The sequence below is a fragment of the Pseudophryne corroboree genome, chromosome 3 (assembly GCF_028390025.1).
Source record: "Pseudophryne corroboree isolate aPseCor3 chromosome 3, aPseCor3.hap2, whole genome shotgun sequence".
Taxonomy (NCBI): domain Eukaryota; kingdom Metazoa; phylum Chordata; class Amphibia; order Anura; family Myobatrachidae; genus Pseudophryne; species Pseudophryne corroboree.
This window is the reverse complement of record NC_086446.1, coordinates 164,283,737-164,307,494: the sequence shown is the minus strand read 5'-3', so window position 1 is coordinate 164,307,494 and position 23,758 is coordinate 164,283,737. Positions and strand designations below refer to the sequence as shown.

General features: G+C 47.6%; 1 protein-coding gene across 2 annotated transcripts in view; it reads left to right on the top strand.

Annotated features, from left to right (window-relative positions):
• The first annotated feature begins 2,225 nt into the window (after window positions 1-2,225).
• Window positions 2,226-23,758, top strand: part of SSRP1 (structure specific recognition protein 1) — a 115,046-nt gene continuing 93,513 nt past the window's right edge. The window contains exons 1-3 of one of the 2 annotated variants that reach the window (XM_063958552.1): window positions 2,226-2,393; window positions 3,005-3,190; window positions 5,275-5,380. In XM_063958552.1, coding sequence (XP_063814622.1) covers window positions 2,340-2,393; window positions 3,005-3,190; window positions 5,275-5,380 — 346 coding nt within the window. In that variant the 5' untranslated portion in view covers window positions 2,226-2,339. Of the gene's footprint in view, window positions 2,394-2,477; window positions 2,561-3,004; window positions 3,191-5,274; window positions 5,381-23,758 lie in introns of those variants that run through there. The other variant, XM_063958553.1, reaches the window with a different exon arrangement.

Here is a 23,758-nt window from a genome sequence, read left to right as displayed (position 1 = left end):
GAGAGAAGAAGGAGGAGGGCTGATCCCGGGCGGCATGTGGAGCCCTGTGTCACAGCAGCCTGTCAGCAAACAGTAAGGCTGCCTTTTTAATAAGATTTTTCTTTGCCCTGCTGCTAACATTAAAATTTACATCTTAGGCTGTGGGTCACACACACACACACACACACACACACACACACACACACACACACTATACAGTATGTATGTGTGTCTGTGTGTATATATACTATATAGTGTGTATGTATATATATATATATATATATATATATAGCACAGTGACTGATGGCGGCACTCTTGGACATAGGGGGTTCTTCTCTGCGGTGCGAACAAGTCAGAACTGCGCATGCGCGGCGTGCGCATTGCGCACATGCGTCGTTGCCCGGTGACGGAGGCGCGCACAGCGAACAAAGGAAATGCAGCGCCGAACGCAAGAAAATTGACAGCGGAGAGGCGTTCCGGGGCGGATACTCACCTTTGGATGCCGTTTTCGTGGAGTGGTCATCCGATCACAGGCGTGTGCAGGCAAATGGAGGCGGATGTCTGACGTCAACGCCGGGAGTTGGGAGGATCTGTCGCATAGGGTAAGTATAACCAGCCTTACTCCTCAGCAGCACAAAACTTTTTTAGCTCAGCAGGGCTGCACAAGCGAACGCAGCCCTGCTAAGCTAAAATACACTCCCCCATTGGCGTGGATTAGTTGATCGCACCAGCAGCAAAAAGTTGCTGGCTGCAATCAACTCGGAATTACCACCTTAATACAGAAAGAATCACACACAACTATCAAGTCCTTGTTTTGTTAGTCAAACATTTCGGTGTTGCCACGTCAAATCCGGAACTGAATAGTCTGAAGTGACCGCAAGCGCTGAGTCGGTTTTGAGCTACTCTAAAACTACACAAAAATTGCGATGCAACCGTTCGCACTTCTGCTAAGCTAAAATACACTCCAAGTGGGAGGCGGCATAGCGTTTGCACGGCTGCTAAAAACAGCAAGCGAGCGAACAACTGGAATGACCCCCATTGTGTATAAGGAGCACTACTGTGTGTCGTAATGTGAATTAGGTACAGAACTATCTGGTGCTCTATGAATCAAAGGCACTACGTGTGGTATAATGTGACTACGATTGTGATACTGTGTAGCGTAATTTGAATTGGGGACACTATTATGTGGCCACGCCCCTTCCATGTGAGGCCACGCCCCTTTGGCGAGCACTGTCCCTTTATTACATATGGGAGGGAGGGCGCAAATTTATTGTTTGCAGGGGGGCGCCGGACACCCTAGCACCGGCCCTGCATGCATGTGCATGTCAGATGAGATCAGACTCATGAATATATTTATTGGCACATGCAGGGAGGGATGTGTTTGAGTCAGGGGGCAAGAGGGGGTTTGGGCTGGGGGGGGGGGGCCCCCGCAGAGATATCAGTGTACCGGGCCCCAAAATTTCTGTTGCCGGCCCTGACTGTATACACATATACTGTAAGTGGGCATGAGAAACCTTATTTAAAATGAATGTAGCCATAGGGATCATTGTGCCTTATAACCAATACAGGAAAATGGTGGTAATGATCCCATTTGAATGTATATATCGCTAATTTATCTTTTCCCCAAGAATGTAACATATATATATTGGGGGTAAGGTAAAATCAGGGAGATTGCTGGTCTATTCAGGGAGTCAGGGAGATTGCTGCTATTTCAGGGAGTCTCCTGCAGAATGAGGGAGGGTAGGCAACTCTGCAGATATAAGGTTACCAACCAACCAGCTCATTTAATTTTCAATAAAAAAAAAACGGCACGGGCATTGAATAGGTCGAATACATACCCTCCAACTGTACCTTTATAGCAGGTACAGTACCTTTTTTTATGGTCCGTCTGTACCGATTTTTTGCTCTCCAAACTTCCATTGAAAGTATTGGAAAAGGGGCGTTTTACCAGCGGCCACGCCCCCTTTCCTACTTTGTACCGATTTTTATGTGTAAAATGTTGGACGGTAGGCGAATGATGTAAATGCGACCTATAAACAGCCGAAAAGTTACGTTTTTCGTATGCACGAAAGAACCGGTACTAAATGAATACGCCACAGTCTATAACAGCAGTTTAGGAGCTGATTTGTACTTTATCTCCGTCCTCTCTCTCTCGCTTAGTACAGCTTTTACAACCAACAACATGGCCGAGCACATTGCGGCGACATATTTCTAACCTTCCCTGGTGTACATCGTCTTGCGTTTCCTGCGATTCACGTCACCGGAGTGAGTTGACGGAAGTCGTATACTGTGTCTTCCGGTTGCTGAGCGTGCCCTGGCGGGAAGAGCGGGAGTACCGGCACCGGTGGGCACGTGATATCATGGCTGACACGTTGGAGTTTAACGACATTTACCAGGAGGTGAAAGGGTCAATGGTGAGAGATTGCTTCTGTGTATGTGTTTGTAACTATACTGGGAATACATCGTTCTGCCCTTGCTCTCTGTACTCCTGTGTGCGGGCAGTGACGCTAGCGGGTCCTATGATGGGGAACTGCTGGTCTCCATATGCACTGGCATAGGGCTATAGCGGCTACTAATAAAGGTCCTGTTCCCTTTGGATACATCTTTCGACAACTGTCCAACGTTTTATTATGTTTGGGATGTGTTTTAGTTGAAATGTGCTGGCACATCTCACTAGCTGCTTCATTGTACTTGTTTCCTAAGCTCTCAGTTACTTATTTAGGTGTGCCACACTTATTTATATCAGCACCAGTATATGTGCTTTTTCCTTTTGTGCGTGTAAGATATATATCTCACGAGTAGGTCCCTTCTTCCCTCATGTGCTTATCCCTTTTCTGTAATCGTCAGCTGCACCAAATCCAGCAGTTTTCTGCCACCTGATACTTATTCCAGTGTCATCTGCTGATGTAGCTATGGGTATTTACCCTGTACTTGGGCGCTGCAGAACCCTTGTGGCGCCATATAAATAAAGGATGATGATGATAATAATCTCTTAACTCTATTCTGACCTTTTCTCTTGTTGTAGAATGATGGACGGCTGCGTTTATCCAAGACTGGCCTCATGTATAAGAACAGCAAGACGGGGAAAGTAGAAAACATTGCAGCTGCTGACCTGTCAGAGGGTGTATGGCGACGTGTTGCCCTAGGTTATGGCATCAAGTTGTTAACCAGTGCAGGCCATGTGTACAAATATGATGGTTTCCGGGAGGCAGTAAGTACACTGGATTAATTTTTAATGTAGCATGTTTGTGATATGATTTGTGTTGTGGGTATGTTGAAGACCTGGTGTGATCATTGTTTTAGTAAACTGTCAGGTTTCACATTTACCAGTCATTCCATTAAAGCTGCCTATATACTGAGGGGTAGATGTATGAAGTAGTGAATAGTGTGCCCATAGCAACCAATCAGCTGCTACTTATATTTATCAAGTGCATTCTAAAGAATTATAACGTCAAAGCTGATTGGTTGCCATGGGCAACTTCTCCACTTGCTCACTTCTCAAGTCTTTTCATTGGTTCATACAGCCGTCGCTGAGAGAGTGCTGACCTCTCTGAGCTCAGGTCAAGCAGCTTGAATGTATAAGGTCCAGTTAGATTAGTTGACTGATGACCGCACACGCATACAGTGCAGTTGAGCTCATCAGGTTCCTTTTCACAGATTCATTCAAGCTGCAATGCCATTTGGAATCTAAAGCTAGGCATACACTTTACAAATTGTTATCACAGCCCCCATCCCCCCGCAACAGCTATTCAGTTGTTTCTGCGAACGGGCATGCTAACATCATTTCTGCTTGCAGCTCCTGAGGTGGCAAGCAGAAAAGTGTTTTGTTTGGGCAACCGGACTTAGCCATTTTGCATGGCTAAACCTGGTACTTCTGGGCGCGATCAGCGTGAAAAACAATAGGTACGAAAAGAATTGCATTTGTTAAAAATGACGGGTGATATGCAATTATGGTCACCCATTAAATATCCCCCCCCCCCCCCCCCCCCTTAGTGTACATTAAAGGTGATATTCGATTGTCTCTGATAATTTTTCCAGAGAAAAAACGGTGTTTATTGCTAATGCCCAATGGTTATTATCGGGCAATTCAATAAATCCCCGTTTTTTTTTCTCTAGAAAAATGTTCAGTTTTCATGTTAAAACACACATTATCCAGGATAAGTTCCAAGACCCATGTGTTTTCGTGATTAAGGAAACGGTCATTTATCATGGATTCCCCCCCCTGCCTCGGGCAGTTGAAAACAAATACACAATATGGACGGCTGTTGGAGCTAATTGTGTTTCCCCCTAATGGCCAGTACACACTAGGAGACTGCTCAGCACAGCGCGATGTTTGCTGATCGAGGGGGGTAGGGACGGGAGGGCCGCTCATTTCACCCAGTGGGTGAAATGAGCGACCTGCTAGATTGAGTCTGCATGCAGACCAATCTAGCACCGGCGATAGCGACGCACTGGACCGCGCATCGTTATCGCTGGGGGGGGCATGCACACGAGATCCGTGCTTAACTTGTAAGCACTAGTCAGATTGCTTAGATTTTATCACAGATCTCTCCGTGTGTACCCCTTCTAAGAGTGATAATCCAACGTCACCTTGCACTACAAACTAGTGTGAGCGCATCATGTAAGTTTAGTCAGATAATTGTTTCCTCTCATTTTTCATAAATGTTTAAGGTTAACTATGTATAGAGGCCTACAATAGATAGAGGATTATTGTTTTGCCGTCTGCTTCTGTCATAGCTCTTTTTAGATGCTTGGTGGGTGTGATATTTCTGACACAAGCCTGTGTCCCAAGTCATTGAAATTGTTTATAGTAGTATACTTTTTTTTTTTTTGTTAGCATGTTTTTCATTTTAATAGAAGTATTCCATTGTAGGCATAGGTGAAATGCATTCAGAATGCCTTATTACCTTGACAAGTTTGAAACAGCTATAGCTGATATTTATACATTTGGTGAAATCAAAAAGACAATGAGTTGAAAGGTTTTTTTTTTTGTTTTGTTTTATGCTGAACTGTTCTCTATCATAAATTAGTTCTGTGTATAGTTATAATTTATAGGTTTCCGTGCTTTTCTCTAAACGCTTATACCATTGGCAGAGTACAAACCTTTTAATATGTCAATTCATTACCCTATTGACATCCATTAGCCTTAATTCATCTCGTTTATCTTTTCCCATATAAATTGATAAACATTTCCTATGTCATGCAATTCTTGTTATTTGTTAGCATCTAACGTAATAGAATAACAGTGAGACTTCCATTTCAAGTGTAACTGATCAGGTATGTTTGTTTGCACAGGAATATGAGAAGCTATCTGATTACTTCAAGACTCACTTTCGGGTGGATCTGGTAGAAAAGGACCTCTGTGTGAAAGGATGGAACTGGGGTAGTGTGAGGTTTGGAGGTGTGTTTGTTTGACCTGCTGCAGCTGTTTATTTTATTAGAAATGTTAATTGCTTTCTCTACCTCATTCTCTAATTGCCACACATTATCTGGTTTACTATAATGTTTATACTCTTAGGGCTGTAACACACTGGCCGGTTTCTCCCAGATGGCAAAAAGCCGGACAAACTTTGTCCGGATTTTTGCCATCCGGGAGAAACCGGCAGAGTCTCGCACACAGGACGGCTTTGAGCCGTGTGTAATGCTGTGCGCATGTGCAGCATCAGACACGGCTTGAGAAAAAACCGTTGTGTGTGAAAGCTCCCCTTCACACACACGGTTCACTGGCTGCAAAGACGGCCCGGCCGCCGGACCTTCCAGTGGTGAGACCCGGCTGCAACCCGGCAGCCGGGCCGGGGCCGTGCAGTGTGAAGGGACCCTAGCCCTCACACTGTTAACTACAATGCCGGCACGGGAAAAAGCCGTCCGGCTTTTTCCCGGCCGGCAAAAACCGGGTAGTGTGTTTTAGCCCTTACTGAAGCATATTGTGCTGACAGAATATATTGCATTATTGTAATCACGGATTATCATGTGTAAATTTGGGAGATAACTGCTATTATAAAACAGCCTTGTGGTCTTCTATTTTATGCACGTTTCACAGTGCTGTAAAGTTTGGTACCGAAATGTATTATAACCATCTATTGCTACCACACCAGTTAAATTGTTACAGGGGGTTTGAATTGGACAAAAACATTTCAAGTGGAGTTAACCTCTAACTCTGAGCAAGTTTTTCATACATTTACTGTTATTTCTTTTGTGGGTTTTTTATTATTGTTGTTGTTGTTGTTATTACATAGAAATGTTAGATTTTGTATTCGCAATATAGTATATTGTCCATTCACTCGCATACATACCAGATTACCCGTTTGATGAGACAGGATGTAACAGTACTCCAGTTTCAGCTGTCATTTTATTATATATTAGCTGCAGTGTGGAAAGCATGTCTTGTTTCAAGATCTGGGCACCAAGGAGTTTATTAGCTTTTTTTCCATTTTTTTTTCAGTGTTAAGGGAAAAAGATAATTTCCTTTAACACTCTATTAGTCTTTTGCCACTGAGTAATGGCAATCTCAAGACTTTAATATTTCCCTTGGATCAATTCCTCTACTAGGCCCATGAGACTCCCTTTTGGAGAACAGATTGTAGGCAGAACAAAAGCATTACAGGGAAATTCTGTGACTTCTGATCTGAAAGGTCAGATAATACAACAGCAAAAAGTAGAAAGTGTCCATTTACTGCATCTATTAAATCATATATCACTAGGCAGCCTTCTCATACCATTTGCAGGATGTGAAATGTTTCCGGTACATATACCTAGTTTGAATGTGTTATCTCTGTAAGTAGTAATGGTCTGTATGCGTAAGCCTATGCCCTCTTCATGCAAGTCCATAATATCGCTCCTCTGCTTAGCACACCAGGTCATAGTAGGCACTGGGTGAGTGTTTGTACATTAGTAAAGGTGGCCACGTACTGTCAAATAAAAATCACTAACAGACAAGACGCACCATTTATCAGACTCGGCTGTATGCTGTAAGATATTTGGTCTGTCTGTATGAGAGTATAGCCAAGCGAAATTTGTCGCATTTGTCAGACATACTGTGTAATTTTCCATGCCCGACAGACCAATAGCTGTGCCCAGTTGCTGCTATACATTGTGCTTTTATTGAAGCCGATCAGCTGATGATTACATTGTTTGTATTAACCCTTATTTATGTAGCAACAGCATCTTCCATAGTGCATTGCAATTTGTAATTAAATCTTGGATTAAACAAATTTATTGTCGAGACATTCCTCAAATCATCCTTATGGAATCACTTTAGTATTATTTAAGGACTTGCTCGTGATAGTTAAATAACAGGTGTACAACTGATCACCCTACTCCTGTAGGGATATTTAGGAATCTTGGTAATGTTGTTTAGCAAAGCATGCCATTATCTATTTTATAATTAACAAAGTTCTGATGCCATCTCTTTGACACAACGTGTTCCGATCATCACCCATGCTTATTATTTATTTATTTTCTTCAATTCCTTTCATTTGTCCAATTTTGGCACTTAAAATCTTATACGTAAGATGTCTTATTTTCCTAATTTTATAATGCTATTATCCTGTGGCTGCTTGCTATTTTCTGGTGAATCCTGTCATATGAGATGGGAGAGGTACTCCTGTTTATCTATTAATAACGTGTCTGCATCCAGGGATATCCGTTTTGGAAGGAATGTGCCTCGCATCCCTTCAGCTGTGTGTACTCACCTTTAGAGGCAGCTGTGGGATGTCTCCAGTGTCTCCCAGCACAATGGATGAGAAAAGAGAATGTTTACATTTATGTTTGTGTTTTTTCTATGTCCATTAGAGAGACACTGGGCTCCTACCCTTAAAGCACTGGTTTACCTCTTACCTCACTAACCGCTCCTTCTGTGTCTGCCTCTGGCACCACCTCACACCCTTCCATCCTTCCTGTTGGTGTCCCTCAGGGTTCTGTCCTAGGCCCTCTTCTATTCTCCCTGTACACCTCTTCCCTGGGTGTGCTCATTAACTCCTTTTGTCCTTCAATACCAACTCTATGCTGATAACACACAACTCTACCTCTCCTCTCCTGATCTGTCCTCTCTCAGGTCTCCAACTGCCTCTCCGCCATCTCTAAGTGCTCTCTGATGCTCATCATTATCTTTCCCCCCAGCCAGAGTAACACACCCTACCAATATCTCTATCATTGTTGACAACACCATCTCCTTGTTCCCCAACTCCGCTGCTTGGGCGTCACTCTTGACTCCTCCCTTTCCTTTGCAACCCACATCCAAGCTCTGGCACAATCCTTTCGGTTCCAGCTTTGCAACATTGCTCGCATCAGACCATTTCTCTCCCAGAGTGCAACTAACATCTGCACTGGCTCCCATTCCCAAACAGAATACTCTTCAAACTCACCCTCACATACAAGGCTTTCTCTAATTCCACTGCTCTCTACATATCCAACCTCCTCTCCCTTCATACTCCCTCCCGCTCCCTACGGTCGGCCAATGACCGTCGCCTCTCCTCTACCCTGGTCACTGCTTCCCATGCTCACATTCAAGATTTTGCCCGCGCTCCCCCGCTCCATAAGATTCTCCCCCAACCTTGCAAAGCTTCAAACGGGCACTGAAAACCCACCTATTCATCTAAGCGTATCCTTCCGATGCATAGCCTAGTCCTGAGGCTGCTCCTTCATCCCCCTGCCTCATCTGCCCCCTCCTGCCTTGAACATCTCTGCTTTGCTTACAGACTGCCATCAGGCTTCCTCCTGCTTGCTTGCACCTCATGTCATCTGTCTGTCGCCCCTTCCCACTAGATTGTTAGCTCTTCAGAGCAGGGCCCTCTTTCCTCTTGTTATCCAAGCCCTCTTCTCGACACATTTCACTCGCAGCTCTCTCCTACTCAGCGACCATATTTACCCGCTTTTTCTCCTTTTCGTAAAGGCTCATCTCTATCTATGGCCGCCAGCCCCAAGTAATACGATGATTACTCTCTCGCTACTTAAATCTTAGCTGTATTATGTTTTGAGAATTGTGGTGCTCTTTGTTACCTGTACTCTATTTTTGTGATTTATTTACTGTAATGCTAATTTGTCTCCCTGTGCTGTCCTTTGTACGGCACTGCGAAACACTTGTGGCGCCTTATAAATAAAATTTAATAAAACATTTTATTAACAATTAGAGTGCTTTTAGCAATTTTAATCAGTTAAGCATTTATTAACAGTAAAAATATATTTTAAAAGCTCATCAGGACCAAGAATTTATTTTAATAATTATGATATAAGTGGTAACAATAAATGGTGTGTAATAACCTGATTAATATGAACCTGAGTTAATGCTGCAGAAGAAATGTTAAAATGACCGTGCTAGAGATGTGTTTTAAGATTTAACCATTTAACTGGCACAGTAGCATGGAATACAACCACATCTAGCTGGGTTGTCAGTGACACTGTCGCATCCCATTGCGCGTCATCACATCTTTCCGTCCTGCTGATAATGAGGTAGAACAGGTTTCCTTTCACTCTGGTCCCCCAGCAGAGATTTAGCAGTCTGCTACTGCGGACGTCTGCTGAATTTGCACCTCAGAATGTCTTGTGCTTGATGGAGGAGGGGTAATGCCAGCGTACTGCAATCTGTTGGAACTTAGAGGTGGTAGAAGGATTTACAATGCCCACAAAAAGGTTATTGTCCCGGAATGGGGGAGGGGTGTCGGTGTTATATATACAGTATGTATAGTAAAATGGGGAGGGGGGGGGGGGGTAGTGTATTAGGCACATATGGACACTGAAGGGTAGGGACCTGTGCAACTAGGATCTATTACGTCTAATGGGTTGATGGGTGATTGCTTTTAGGGGATCTATTGACACTGGATGGGTAGGAGATGTTTTTACTGGGGGGACCTATGTGCAAAGAATGGGGGTGCAAGACATTTTTTTTCAATAAAAAATTTAAATAAATTTCTCTGACGTCCTAGTGGATGCTGGGAACTCCGTAAGGACCATGGGGAATAGCGGCTCCGCAGGAGACTGGGCACAAAAGAAAAGCTTTAGGACTACCTGGTGTGCACTGGATCCTCCCCCTATGACCCTCCTCCAAGCCTCAGTTAGATTTTTGTGCCCGACCGAGCTGGGTGCAATCTAGGGGGCTCTCCTGAGCTTCTTAGGAAAAGTTAGTTTTAGGTTTTTTATTTTCAGTGAGACCTGCTGGCAACAGGCTCACTGCATCGAGGGACTAAGGGGAGAAGAAGCGAACCTGCCTGCTTGCAGCCAGCTTGGGCTTCTTAGGCTACTGGACACCATTAGCTCCAGAGGGACCGAACACAGGCCCAGCCTCGGAGTCCGGTCCCAGAGCCGCGCCGCCGGCCCCCTTACAGAGCCAGAAGCAAGAAGAAGTCCGGAAAATCGGCGGCAGGAAGACATCAGTCTTCACCAAGGTAGCGCACAGCACTGCAGCTGTGCGCCATTGCTCCTCATGCACACCACACGCTCCGGTCACTGATGGGTGCAGGGCGCTGGGGGGGGGGGGGGGGGGCGCCCTGAGGGCAATATGAACACCTTGGCTGGCTGAAATACATCACATATAACCCCCAGGGCTATATGGATGTATATTAACCCCTGCCAGATTCCTGAAAAAAGCGGGAGAAAAGTCAGCCGAGAAGGGGGCGGAGCCTATCTCCTCAGCACACTGGCGCCATTTTCCCTCACAGCTCCGCTGGAAGGACGTCTCCCTGACTCTCCCCTGCAGTCCTGCACTACAGAAAAGGGTAAAACAAGAGGGGGGGGCACTAATTAGGCGCTGTATAATATAAACAGCAGCTATAAGGGGAAAAACACTCTGTATAGTGTTATCCCAACATATATATAGCGCTCTGGTGTGTGCTGGCATACTCTCCCTCTGTCTCCCCAAAGGGCTAGTGGGGTCCTGTCCTCTATCAGAGCATTCCCTGTGTGTGTGCTGTGTGTCGGTACGACTGTGTCGACATGTATGAGGAGGAAAATGATGTGGAGGCGGAGCAATTGCCTATAATGGAGATGTCACCCCCTAGGGAGTCGACACCTGAGTGGATGGGCTTATGGAAGGAATTACGTGAAAGTGTCAGCTCTTTACAAAAGACGGTTGATGACATGAGACAGCCGGCTACCCAGCTTGTGCCTGTCCAGGCGTCTCAAAGACCATCAGGGGCTCTAAAACGCCCGCTATCTCAGGTGGCAGATACAGACGCCGACACGGATACTGACTCCAGTGTCGACGATGAAGAGACGAATGTGACTGCCAGTAGGGCCACACGTTACATGATTAAGGCAATGAAAAATGTTTTACACATTTCTGATAGTACAAGTACCACTAAAAAGGGTATTATGTTTGGTGAGAAAAAACTACCTGTAGTTTTTCCTGCATCTGAGGAATTAAATGAAGTGTGTGATGAAGCGTGGGTTTCTCCCGATAAAAAACTGATAATCCCTAAAAGGTTATTGGCATCATACCCCTTCCCGCCAGAGGATAGGGCACGTTGGGAAACACCCCCTAGGGTGGATAAAGCGCTCACACGCTTGTCTAAACAGGTGGCACTACCGTCTCCTGATACGGCCGCCCTTAAGGAACCTGCTGACAGAAAGCAGGAGAATATCCTAAAATGTGTATATACACTCACACGGGTGTTATACTGCGACCAGCAATCGCCTCAGCCTGGATGTGCAGTGCTGGGGTGGCGTGGTCGGATTCCCTGACTGAAAATATTGATACCCTAGATAGGGACAGTATATTACTGACTATAGAGCATTTAAAAGATGCATTTTTATATATGCGTGATGCACAGAGGGATAATTGCCGACTGGCATCAAGAGTAAGTGCACTGTCCATATCTGCCAGAAGAGGGTTATGGACGCGGCAGTGGTCAGGTGATGCTGATTCCAAAAGGCATATGGAAGTATTGCCTTATAAAGGGGAGGAGTTATTTGGGGTAGGTCTATCGGACCTAGTGTCCACGGCAACTGCTGGGAAATCCACATTTTTACCCCAGGTAGCCTCTCAACATAAGAAGACGCCGTATTATCAGGCGCAGTCCTTTCGGCCCCATAAGGGCAAGCGGGCAAAAGGCTCCTCATTTCTGCCCCGTGGCAGAGGGAGAGGAAAAAGGCTGCAGCAAACAGCCAGTTCCCAGGAACAGAAGCCCTCTCCCGCTTCTGCCAAGTCCTCAGCATGACGCTGGGGCTCTACAAGCGGACTCAGGCACGGTGGGGGCCCGTCTCAAGAATTTCAGCGCGCAGTGGGCTCACTCACAAGTGGACCCCTGGATCCTTCAGGTGGTATCTCAGGGGTACAAATTGGAATTCGAGACGTCTCCCCCCCCCCCCCCCCCCCCCGTCGTTTCCTAAAGTCTGCCTTACCGACGTCTGCCTCCGACAGGGAGGCGGTATTGGAAGCCATTCACAAGCTGTATTCTCAGCAGGTGATAATCAAGGTACCCCTCCTGCAACAGGGAAAGGGGTATTATTCCACGCTGTTTGTGGTACCGAAGCCGGATGGCTCGGTGAGACCTATTTTAAATCTAAAATCTTTGAACACTTACATACAGAGGTTCAAATTCAAGATGGAGTCACTCAGAGCGGTGATCGCGAACCTGGAAGAAGGGGATTATATGGTGTCTCTGGACATCAAGGATGCTTACCTCCATGTCCCAATTTACCCTTCTCACCAAGGGTACCTCAGGTTTGTGGTACAGAACTGCCACTATCAGTTTCAGACGCTGCCGTTTGGATTGTCCACGGCGCCCCGGGTCTTTACCAAAGTAATGGCCGAAATGATGATACTCCTTCGAAGGAAAGGAGTTTTAATTATCCCTTATTTGGACGATCTCCTGATAAGGGCAAGATCCGAGGAACAGTTGGTAGTCGGAGTAGCACTATCTCAAGTAGTGCTGCGGCAGCACGGTTGGATTCTCAATATCCCAAAATCGCAGCTGATCCCGACGACACGTCTTCTATTCCTAGGGATGATCCTGGACACAGTCCAGAAAAAGGTGTTTCTCCCGGAAGAGAAAGCCAGAGAGTTATCCGAGCTAGTCAGAAACCTCCTAAAACCAGGCCAAGTATCAGTGCATCAATGCACAAGGGTCCTGGGAAAAATGGTGGCTTCCTACGAAGCAATCCCATTCGGCAGATTCCACGCAAGAACATTCCAGTGGGACCTGCTGGACAAATGGTCCGGATCGCATCTTCAGATGCATCGGCGGATAACCCTGTCCCCAAGGACAAGGGTGTCTCTCCTGTGGTGGTTGCAGAGTGCTCCTCTTCTAGAGGGCCGCAGATTCGGCATTCAGGACTGGGTCCTGGTGACCACAGATGCCAGCCTGCGAGGCTGGGGAGCAGTCACACAGGGAAGAAACTTCCAGGGCTTGTGGTCAAGCCTGGAGACATCACTTCACATAAATAGCCTGGAGTTAAGAGCCATTTACAATGCTCTGAGCCAAGCAAGACCTCTGCTTCAAGGTCAGCCGGTGCTGATCCAGTCGGACAACATCACGGCAGTCGCCCACGTAAACAGACAGGGCGGCACAAGAAGCAGGAGGGCAATGGCAGAAGCTGCAAGGATTCTTCGCTGGGCGGAAAATCATGTGATAGCACTGTCAGCAGTGTTCAATCCGGGAGTGGACAACTGGGAAGCAGACTTCCTCAGCAGGCACGACCTCCACCCGGGAGAGTGGGGACTTCACCCAGAAGTCTTCCACATGATTGTAAACCGTTGGGAAAAACCAAAGGTGGACATGATGGCGTCCCGCCTCAACAAAAAACTGGACAGGTATTGCGCCAGGTCAAGGGACCCTCAAGCAATAGCTGTGGACGCTTTGGTAACACCGTGGGTGTACCAGTCAGTGTATGTGTTCCCTCCTCTGCCTCTCATACCCAAAGTGCTGAGGATTATACGGCGGGGAGGAGTAAGAACTATTCTCGTGGCTCCGGATTGGCCAAGAAGGACTTGGTACCCGGAACTTCAAGAAATGCTCACAGAGGACCCGTGGCCTCTACCTCTGAGAAGGGACCTGCTCCAGCAGGGACCCTCTGTTCCAAGACTTACCGCGGCTGCGTTTGACGGCATGGCGGTTGAACGCCGGATCCTAAAGGAAAAAGGCATTCCAGACGAAGTCATCCCTACTTTGATAAAAGCCAGAAAGGATGTAACCGCAAAGCATTATCACCGCATCTGGCGGAAATATGTTGCGTGGTGCGAGGCCAGAAAGGCCCCGACGGAGGAATTTCAACTGGGTCGATTCCTGCATTTCCTGCAAGCAGGAGTGTCTATGGGCCTAAAATTAGGATCCATTAAGGTCCAGATTTCGGCCCTGTCGATTTTCTTTCAGAGAGAACTGGCTTCAGTGCCTGAAGTCCAGACGTTTGTTAAGGGAGTGCTACATATACAACCTCCTTTTGTGCCTCCAGTGGCACCCTGGGATCTGAATGTTGTTTTGGGTTTCCTAAAATCACATTGGTTTGAACCACTCAACACTGTGGACTTAAAATATCTCACATGGAAAGTGGTCATGCTGTTGGCCCTGGCTTCAGCCAGGCGTGTGTCTGAATTGGCGGCTTTATCCTGTAAAAGCCCTTACCTGATTTTTCATACGGACAGGGCAGAATTGAGGACTCGTCCTCAATTTCTCCCAAAGGTGGTTTCAGCGTTTCATCTGAACCAGCCTATTGTGGTACCTGCGGCTACTAAGGACTTGGAGGACTCCGAGTTGCTGGACGTTGTCAGGGCCCTGAAAATATGTTTCCAGGACGGCTGGAGTCAGAAAATCTGACTCGCTATTTATCCTGTACGCACCCAACAAGCTGGGTGCTCCTGCTTCTAAGCAGACTATTGCTCGCTGGATTTGTAGTACAATTCAGCTTGCGCATTCTGTGGCAGGCCTGCCACAGCCAAAATCTGTAAAAGCCCACTCCACAAGGAAGGTGGGCTCATCTTGGGCGGCTGCCCGAGGGGTCTCGGCTTTACAACTTTGCCGAGCTGCTACTTGGTCAGGGTCAAATACTTTTTTGTGAAATTTTACAAATTTGACACTCTGGCTGAGGAGGACCTGGAGTTTTCTCACTCGGTGCTGCAGAGTCATCCGCACTCTCCCGCCCGTTTGGGAGCTTTAATATAATCCCCATGGTCCTTACGGATTTCCCAGCATCCACTAGGACGTCAGAGAAAATAAGAATTTACTTACCGATAATTCTATTTCTCGTAGTCCGTAGTGGATGCTGGGCGCCCATCCCAAGTGCGGATTATCTGCAATACCTGTACATGGTTATTGTTAACAAATCGGGTTATTGTTGTGAGCCATCTATCCAGAGGCTCCTCTGTTATCATGCTGTTAACTGGGTTCATATCACAAGTTGTATAGTGTGATTGGTGTGGCTGGTATGAGTCTTACCCGGGATTCAAAATCCTTCCTTATTGTGTACGCTCGTCCGGGCACAATATCCTAACTGAGGCTTGGAGGAGGGTCATAGGGGGAGGAGCCAGTGCACACCAGGTAGTCCTAAAGCTTTTCTTTTGTGCCCAGTCTCCTGCGGAGCCGCTATTCCCCATGGTCCTTACGGAGTTCCCAGCATCCACTACGGACTACGAGAAATAGAATTATCGGTAAGTAAATTCTTATTTTTTCTGTCAGCCACTAGGGGACACTGGCACAACTTCAAGACTGTGTGGTGATGATGGTGGCTTACAGGGAGCTGGCACTTTAAATAATTCTAACAAGTAAAACAGGCTCCTCCCCCTCTATCCCCCATCCCTCAGTTTTTTAATTTGTGCCGAGGGAGCCGGTCACGCTGGCTGAGCTCCAGCTCAGTTACTACTTATCTTTTACTCTATTTTATTTTATAATTTTACAAGGGAGTACTTCTGTCTCTCTACACCTCAGGAGACGCTTCACCACTTAATTTGAGAAGTGGGGTCCGGGTGTACATTAGCAACACCTCTTGCTGCAGAGTACAGCACTTAGATTAGAAGCACTTTGTATACTGGTCGCATCCTCCTGAGGCACAACATGGGTGAGTGTAATCGCCTGCATGGCGCCCACGTTGCAACGCATTGGGCACAGCGACTCCCCTCCTGCACAACCCGGCAAGCGGGAGCACACTACGCGGAAGTGGCTCCACTCCACTTAACAGCATTGCCGCGGCTGAGTTTTCCCTATACTGACAAGCCGCGCTTACCGCGCGCAGAATGAGGGGGAAGACTCAGCAGGGTGAGCCGTGGCAGAGTTTGCCTATACTGACAAGCCGCGATGACCATGCGCTGCATGAAGGGGGAGGCCCACAGCTGCACAAAGTATATGAGCCGCAGCATGCTCGAACAGAAGCGGCTAGAGAACGCTGCAGCGCAGAGCTCTGGCAAGCAACACTTGCACTGGGTGTGTTTTTAACACCAAGCAGGGGGGTAATATCTTCACTAATAAGCACCCACTCAAAAAGGCACTTAGAGGACCTAGTTGAGATGAGTGCCAGAAAAGAGGGGCCGAGTTGGTGGGTTTTCTGCCTGTCAATAAACCGTGCTATACAGTAATTAGCAACAGTGTTTGTTTTCTCTTCACAGAGGCAGGTGCACATTCCTTAAGGCCCGTACACACTGGTCGATATATCGGCCGTTCTTTTGAACGGCCGATATATCGCGGGACCGTCGGCCAGTGTGTACTGCCGATACGTCTGTGAACTCCGTCGTTCACAGACGTATCGCGTCGGCCGCGCAGCACAGCCGATGGCCAATATATCTACCGATATATTGGCGCGTCGCTGTGTGTACGGGGCGGTCGGCCGACCACCCGTACACATGCTGCGGAGGCCGGCGGTGATTGACAGCTGAACTGGGCGGGCGTGTGTACACGCCCGCCCAGTTCATGACGTCAGTCCCCGACGGATCGGGCAGTGTGTATGCACAGCACACTGCCCGATCCGTCCATAGATATATCTGCAGATCAGTTGATCTGCAGATATATCTGTTAGTGTGTACCCACCTTTAGGACTGCCAGGAACCTTAAAGCTTGCCTATAAAGTGCAGGCTGGTGGCTGAGGAAGTTTAGCATAGGGGAGTTAAGAGATTATACCTCCCTCTATCCTGATTTTTTTCACTTTCTGTATTGAAGGTATCTGTGTATGTGTGTGTCTCCTCTGTCTGTTATAATGGCAGGCAAGAGACCAGCGAATAAGGTGTCATAAAAATAAAATACATTTTTTTTGGTATGTGCGCAGTGTAAAAACCCCCAAAACAGATGATTCCTAGCTGTGTGGAGCATGTGTTTCAGAGCTTATGTAAATTAGCCCCAAAATGCTAATTCCACTCCCCTTTATACTTCTGCAGAACCACCTTGGGTGGCATGGCTTGCCAGGTCAGTAGAGGGTCTTAAGGTGGGTACACACTAGTAGATATATCTGCAGATCAATTGATCTGCAGATATATCTATGGACGGATCGGGCAGTGTGCTGTGCATTCACACTGCCCGATCCGTCGGGGACTGATGTCATGAACTGGGCGGGCGCATACACAGTTCAGCTGTCAATCACCGCCGGCCACCGCAGCATGTGTACAGGCGGTCGGCCGACCGCCCCGTACACGCACAGCGACGCACCAATATAACGGTAGATATATTGGCCGTCGGCTGTGCTGCGCAGCCGACGCGATACGTCTGTGAACGACGGAGTTCACAGACGTATCGGCCGTACACACTGGCCGACGGTCCCGCAATATATCGGCCGTTCAAGAGAGCGGCCGATATATCTACCAGTGTGTACGGGCCTTTACACTTGGATACATCCAGTAAACAGACGCACACAGTTTATAGAGCTAAGAAGGGTCCAGTACCACTGATTTTTTCAATCAGATGACTCAAGGGAGGAACTTCTCTCTCTCAGGATGAGACTGAAGAGGACGAGTGCGTGAAATTATTGACAAAGTTTCTCCAGAATCTTCTAAAGGAGTTGAACCTCTTATTTTGTCAATAAGATGAGTCTTAAACATTTCTGAGACTGCGACTCCGGATTCACCGGATACTACCCTATTTTCTCTAACGTCCTAGTGGATGCTGGGGACTCCGAAAGGACCATGGGAATAGCGGCTCCGCAGGAGACTGGGCACAAAAGTAAAAGCTTTAGACTACCTGGTGTGCACTGGCTCCTCCCCCTATGACCCTCCTCCAAGCCTCAGTTAGATTTTTGTGCCCGAACGAGAAGGGTGCATACTAAGGGGCTCTCCTGAGCTGCTTAGAGTAAAAGTTTAAAGTAGGTTTTTTATTTTCAGTGAGACCTGCTGGCAACAGGCTCACTGCACCGAGGGACTAAGGGGAGAAGAAGCAAACTCACCTGCGTGCAGAGTGGATTGGGCTTCTTAGGCTACTGGACATTAGCTCCAGAGGGACGATCACAGGCCCAGCCATGGATGGGTCCCAGAGCCGCGCCGCCGGCCCCCTTACAGAGCCAGAAGACTGAAGAGGTCCGGAAAATCGGCGGCAGAAGACGTCCTGTCTTCAATAAGGTAGCGCACAGCACCGCAGCTGTGCGCCATTGCTCTCAGCACACTTCACACTCCGGTCACTGAGGGTGCAGGGCGCTGGGGGGGGGCGCCCTGAGACGCAATAAAAATACCTTTTTTGGCAAAAAATACATCACATATAGCTCCTGGGCTATATGGATGCATTTAACCCCTGCCAATTTTTCCATAATAAAGCGGGAGAAAGGCCGCCGAGAAGGGGGCGGAGCCTATCCTCAGCACACTGGCGCCATTTTTTCCTCACAGCTCCGTTGGAGGAAGGCTCCCTGACTCTCCCCTGCAGTCCTGCACTTCAGAAACAGGGTAAAACAAGAGAGGGGGGGGCACTAATTTGGCATATAAATATATACAGCAGCTATATCAGGGAAAAACACTTATATAAGGTTATCCCTGTGTATGTATATATATATATATATATATATATATATATATATATATATATATATATATATATATATATATATATATATATAGCGCTCTGGTGTGTGCTGGCAAACTCTCCCTCTGTCTCCCCAAAGGGCTAGTGGGGTCCTGTCCTCTATCAGAGCATTCCCTGTGTGTGTGCTGTGTGTCGGTACGTTGTGTCGACATGTATGAGGAGGAAAATGGTGTGGAGGCGGAGCAATTGCCTGTGTTAGTGAGGTCACCCCCTAGGGAGTCGACACCTGACTGGATGGTCTTATGGAAAGAATTACGTTATAGTGTCGGCACTTTACAAAAGACTGTTGACGACATGAGACAGCCGGCAAATCAGTTAATACCTGTACAGGCGTCTCAAACACCGTCAGGGGCTATAAAACGCCCGTTACCTCAGGTCGATACAGACACGGACACTGACTCCAGTGTCGACGGTGAGGAAACAAACGTATTTTCCAGTAGGGCCACACGTTACATGATCACGGCAATGAAGGAGGTTTTGAACATTTCTGATGCTACAAGTACCACAAAAAAGGGTATTATGTGGGGTGTGAAAAAACTACCCGTAGTTTTTCCTGAATCAGATGAATTAAATGAGGTGTGTGATGAAGCGTGGGTTTCCCCCGATAAAAAACTGCTAATTTCTAAAAAATTATTGGCATTATACCCTTTCCCGCCAGAGGTTAGGGCGCGTTGGGAAACACCCCCTAGGGTGGATAAGGCGCTCACACGCTTATCAAAACAAGTGGCGTTACCGTCTCCTGATACGGCCGCCCTCAAGGAACCAGCTGATAAGAAGCTGGAAAATATCCTAAAAAGTATATACACACATACTGGTGTTATACTGCGACCAGCAATCGCCTCAGCCTGGATGTGCAGTGCTGGGGTGGCTTGGTCGGATTCCCTGACTGAAAATATTGATACCCTGGACAGGGACAATATATTATTGACCATAGAGCATTTAAAGGATGCATTTCTATATATGCGTGATGCACAGAGGGATATTTGCCCCTGGCATCAAGAGTAAGTGCGATGTCCATTTCTGCCAGAAGAGGGTTATGGACGCGACAGTGGTCAGGTGATGCGGATTCCAAACGGCATATGGAAGTATTGCCGTATAAAGGGGAGGAGTTATTTGGGGTCGGTCTATCGGACCTGGTGGCCACGGCAACGGCTGGGAAATCCACCTTTTTACCCCAGGTCACCTCTCAGCAGAAAAAGATGCCGTCTTTTCAGGCTCAGTCCTTTCGTCCCCATAAGGGCAAGCGGGCAAAAGACCACTCATATCTGCCCCGGGGCAGAGGAAGGGGAAAAAGACTGCAGCAGACAGCCTCTTCCCACGAACAGAAGCCCTCCCCCGCTTCTGCCAAGTCCTCAGCATGACGCTGGGGCCTTACAAGCGGACTCAGGCACGGTGGGGGCCCGTCTCAAGAATTTCAGCGCGCAGTGGGCTCACTCGCAAGTGGACCCCTGGATCCTGCAGGTAGTATCTCAGGGGTACAAATTGGAATTCGAGACGTCTCCCCCTCGCCGGTTCCTGAAGTCTGCTTTACCAACGTCTCCCCCCCGACAGGGAGGCGGTATTGGAAGCCATTCACAAGCTGTATTCCCAGCAGGTGATAATCAAGGTACCCCTCCTACAACAGGGAAAGGGGTATTATTCCACGCTGTTTGTGGTACCGAAACCGGACGGCTCGGTGAGACCCATTTTAAATCTAAAATCCTTGAACACTTACATAAAAAGGTTCAAGTTCAAGATGGAGTCACTCAGAGCAGTGATAGCGAACCTGGAAGAAGGGGACTATATGGTGTCTCTGGACATCAAGGATGCTTACCTCCATGTCCCAATTTGCCCTTCTCACCAAGGGTACCTCAGGTTTGTGGTACAGAACTGTCACTATCAGTTTCAGACGCTGCCGTTTGGATTGTCCACGGCACCCCGGGTCTTTACCAAGGTAATGGCCGAAATGATGATTCTTCTTCGAAGAAAAGGCGTCTTAATTATCCCTTACTTGGACGATCTCCTGATAAGGGCAAGGTCCAGAGAACAGTTAGAGGTCGGAGTAGCACTATCTCAAGTAGTACTACGACAGCACGGATGGATTCTAAATATTCCAAAATCGCAGCTGATTCCGACGACACGTCTGCTTTTCCTAGGGATGATTCTGGACACCGTACAGAAAAAGGTGTTTCTCCCGGAGGAGAAAGCCAGGGAGTTATCCGACCTAGTCAGGAACCTCCTAAGACCAGGCCAAGTGTCAGTGCATCAATGCACAAGGGTCCTGGGAAAGATGGTGGCTTCTTACGAAGCGATTCCATTCGGCAGATTCCATGCAAGAACTTTTCAGTGGGATCTGCTGGACAAATGGTCCGGATCGCATCTTCAAATGCATCAGCGGATAACCCTGTCTCCAAGGACAAGGGTGTCTCTCCTGTGGTGGTTACAGAGTGCTCATCTCCTAGAGGGCCGCAGATTCGGCATTCAGGATTGGGTCCTGGTGACCACGGATGCCAGCCTGAGAGGCTGGGGAGCAGTCACACAGGGAAAAAATTTCCAGCCCTTGTGGTCAAGCATGGAAACGTCACTTCACATAAATATCCTGGAACTAAGGGCCATTTACAATACCCTAAGTCAGGCAAGGCCTCTGCTTCAGGGTCAGCCGGTGTTGATCCAGTCGGACAACATCACGGCAGTCGCCCACGTAAACAGACAGGGCGGCACAAGAAGCAGGAGGGCAATGACGGAAGTTGCAAGGATTCTTCGCTGGGTGGCAAATCATGTGATAGCACTGTCAGCAGTGTTCATTCCGGGAGTGGACAACTGGGAAGCAGACTTCCTCAGCAGACACGATCTTCACCCGGGGGAGTGGGGACTTCACCCAGAAGTATTCCACATGATTGTGAACCGTTGGGAAAAACCAAAGGTGGACATGATGGCGTCCCGCCTCAACAAAAAACTGGACAGATATTGCGCCAGGTCAAGGGACCCTCAGGCAATAGCTGTGGACGCTCTGGTAACACCGTGGGTGTACCAGTCAGTATATGTGTTCCCTCCTCTGCCTCTCATACCCAAGGTACTGAGAATCATAAGAAGGAGAGGTGTAAAGACTATACTCGTGGCTCCGGATTGGCCAAGAAGGACTTGGTACCCGGAAATTCAAGAGATGCTCACGGAGGACCCGTGGCCTCTACCTCTAAGAAAGGACCTGCTCCAGCAGGGACCATGTCTGTTCCAAGACTTACCGCGGCTGCGTTTGACGGCATGGCGGTTGAACGCCGGATTCTGAAGGAAAAAGGCATTCCGGATGAAGTCATCCCTACCCTGATCAAAGCCAGGAAGGATGTAACTGTGCAACATTATCACCGTATTTGGCGTAAATATGTTGCGTGGTGTGAGGCCAGGAAGGCCCCTACAGAGGAATTTCAACTAGGTCGATTCCTGCATTTCCTGCAAACAGGACTGTCTATGGGCCTCAAATTAGGGTCCATTAAGGTTCAAATTTCGGCCCTGTCAATATTCTTTCAAAAAGAACTAGCTTCAGTTCCTGAAGTTCAGACGTTTGTCAAGGGGGTACTGCATATACAGCCTCCTTTTGTGCCTCCAGTGGCACCTTGGGATCTCAATGTAGTTTTGGGATTCCTAAAATCACATTGGTTTGAACCACTCACCACTGTGGACTTAAAATATCTCACATGGAAAGTGGTAATGCTGTTAGCCCTGGCTTCAGCCAGGCGTGTATCAGAATTGGCGGCTTTATCCTATAAAAGCCCTTACCTAATTTTTCATACGGACAGGGCAGAATTGAGGACTCGTCCTCAATTTCTCCCGAAGGTGGTTTCAGCATTTCACTTAAACCAGCCTATTGTGGTGCCTGCGGCTACTAGGGACTTGGAGGATTCCAAGTTGCTGGACGTAGTCAGGGCCCTGAAAATATATGTTTCCAGGACGGCTGGAGTCAGAAAATCTGACTCGCTGTTTATCCTGTATGCACCCAACAAGCTGGGTGCTCCTGCTTCTAAGCAGACGATTGCTCGTTGGATTTGTAGTACAATTCAGCTTGCACATTCTGTGGCAGGCCTGCCACAGCCAAAATCTGTAAAAGCCCATTCCACACGGAAAGTGGGCTCATCTTGGGCGGCTGCCTGAGGGGTCTCGGCTTTACAACTTTGCCGAGCAGCTACTTGGTCAGGGGCAAATACGTTTGCAAAATTCTACAAATTTGATACCCTGGCTGAGGAGGACCTGGAGTTCTCTCATTCGGTGCTGCAGAGTCATCCGCACTCTCCCGCCCGTTTGGGAGCTTTGGTATAATCCCCATGGTCCTTTCGGAGTCCCCAGCATCCACTAGGACGTTAGAGAAAATAAGAATTTACTTACCGATAATTCTATTTCTCATAGTCCGTAGTGGATGCTGGGCGCCCATCCCAAGTGCGGATTGTCTGCAATACTTGTACATAGTTATTGTTACAAAAATCGGGTTATTATTGTTGTGAGCCATCTTTTCAGAGGCTCCTCTGTTATCATGCTGTTAACTGGGTTCAGATCACAAGTTGTACGGTGTGATTGGTGTGGCTGGTATGAGTCTTACCCGGGATTCAAAATCCTTCCTTATTGTGTACGCTCGTCCGGGCACAGTATCCTAACTGAGGCTTGGAGGAGGGTCATAGGGGGAGGAGCCAGTGCACACCAGGTAGTCTAAAACTTTTACTTTTGTGCCCAGTCTCCTGCGGAGCCGCTATTCCCATGGTCCTTTCGGAGTCCCCAGCATCCACTACGGACTATGAGAAATAGAATTATCGGTAAGTAAATTCTTATTTGCTCATTGGTCACTTATCCCCTTTCTATTAAACTGTATGATCAGCTGATGGAGGCTTGGAAAAACCTGGACA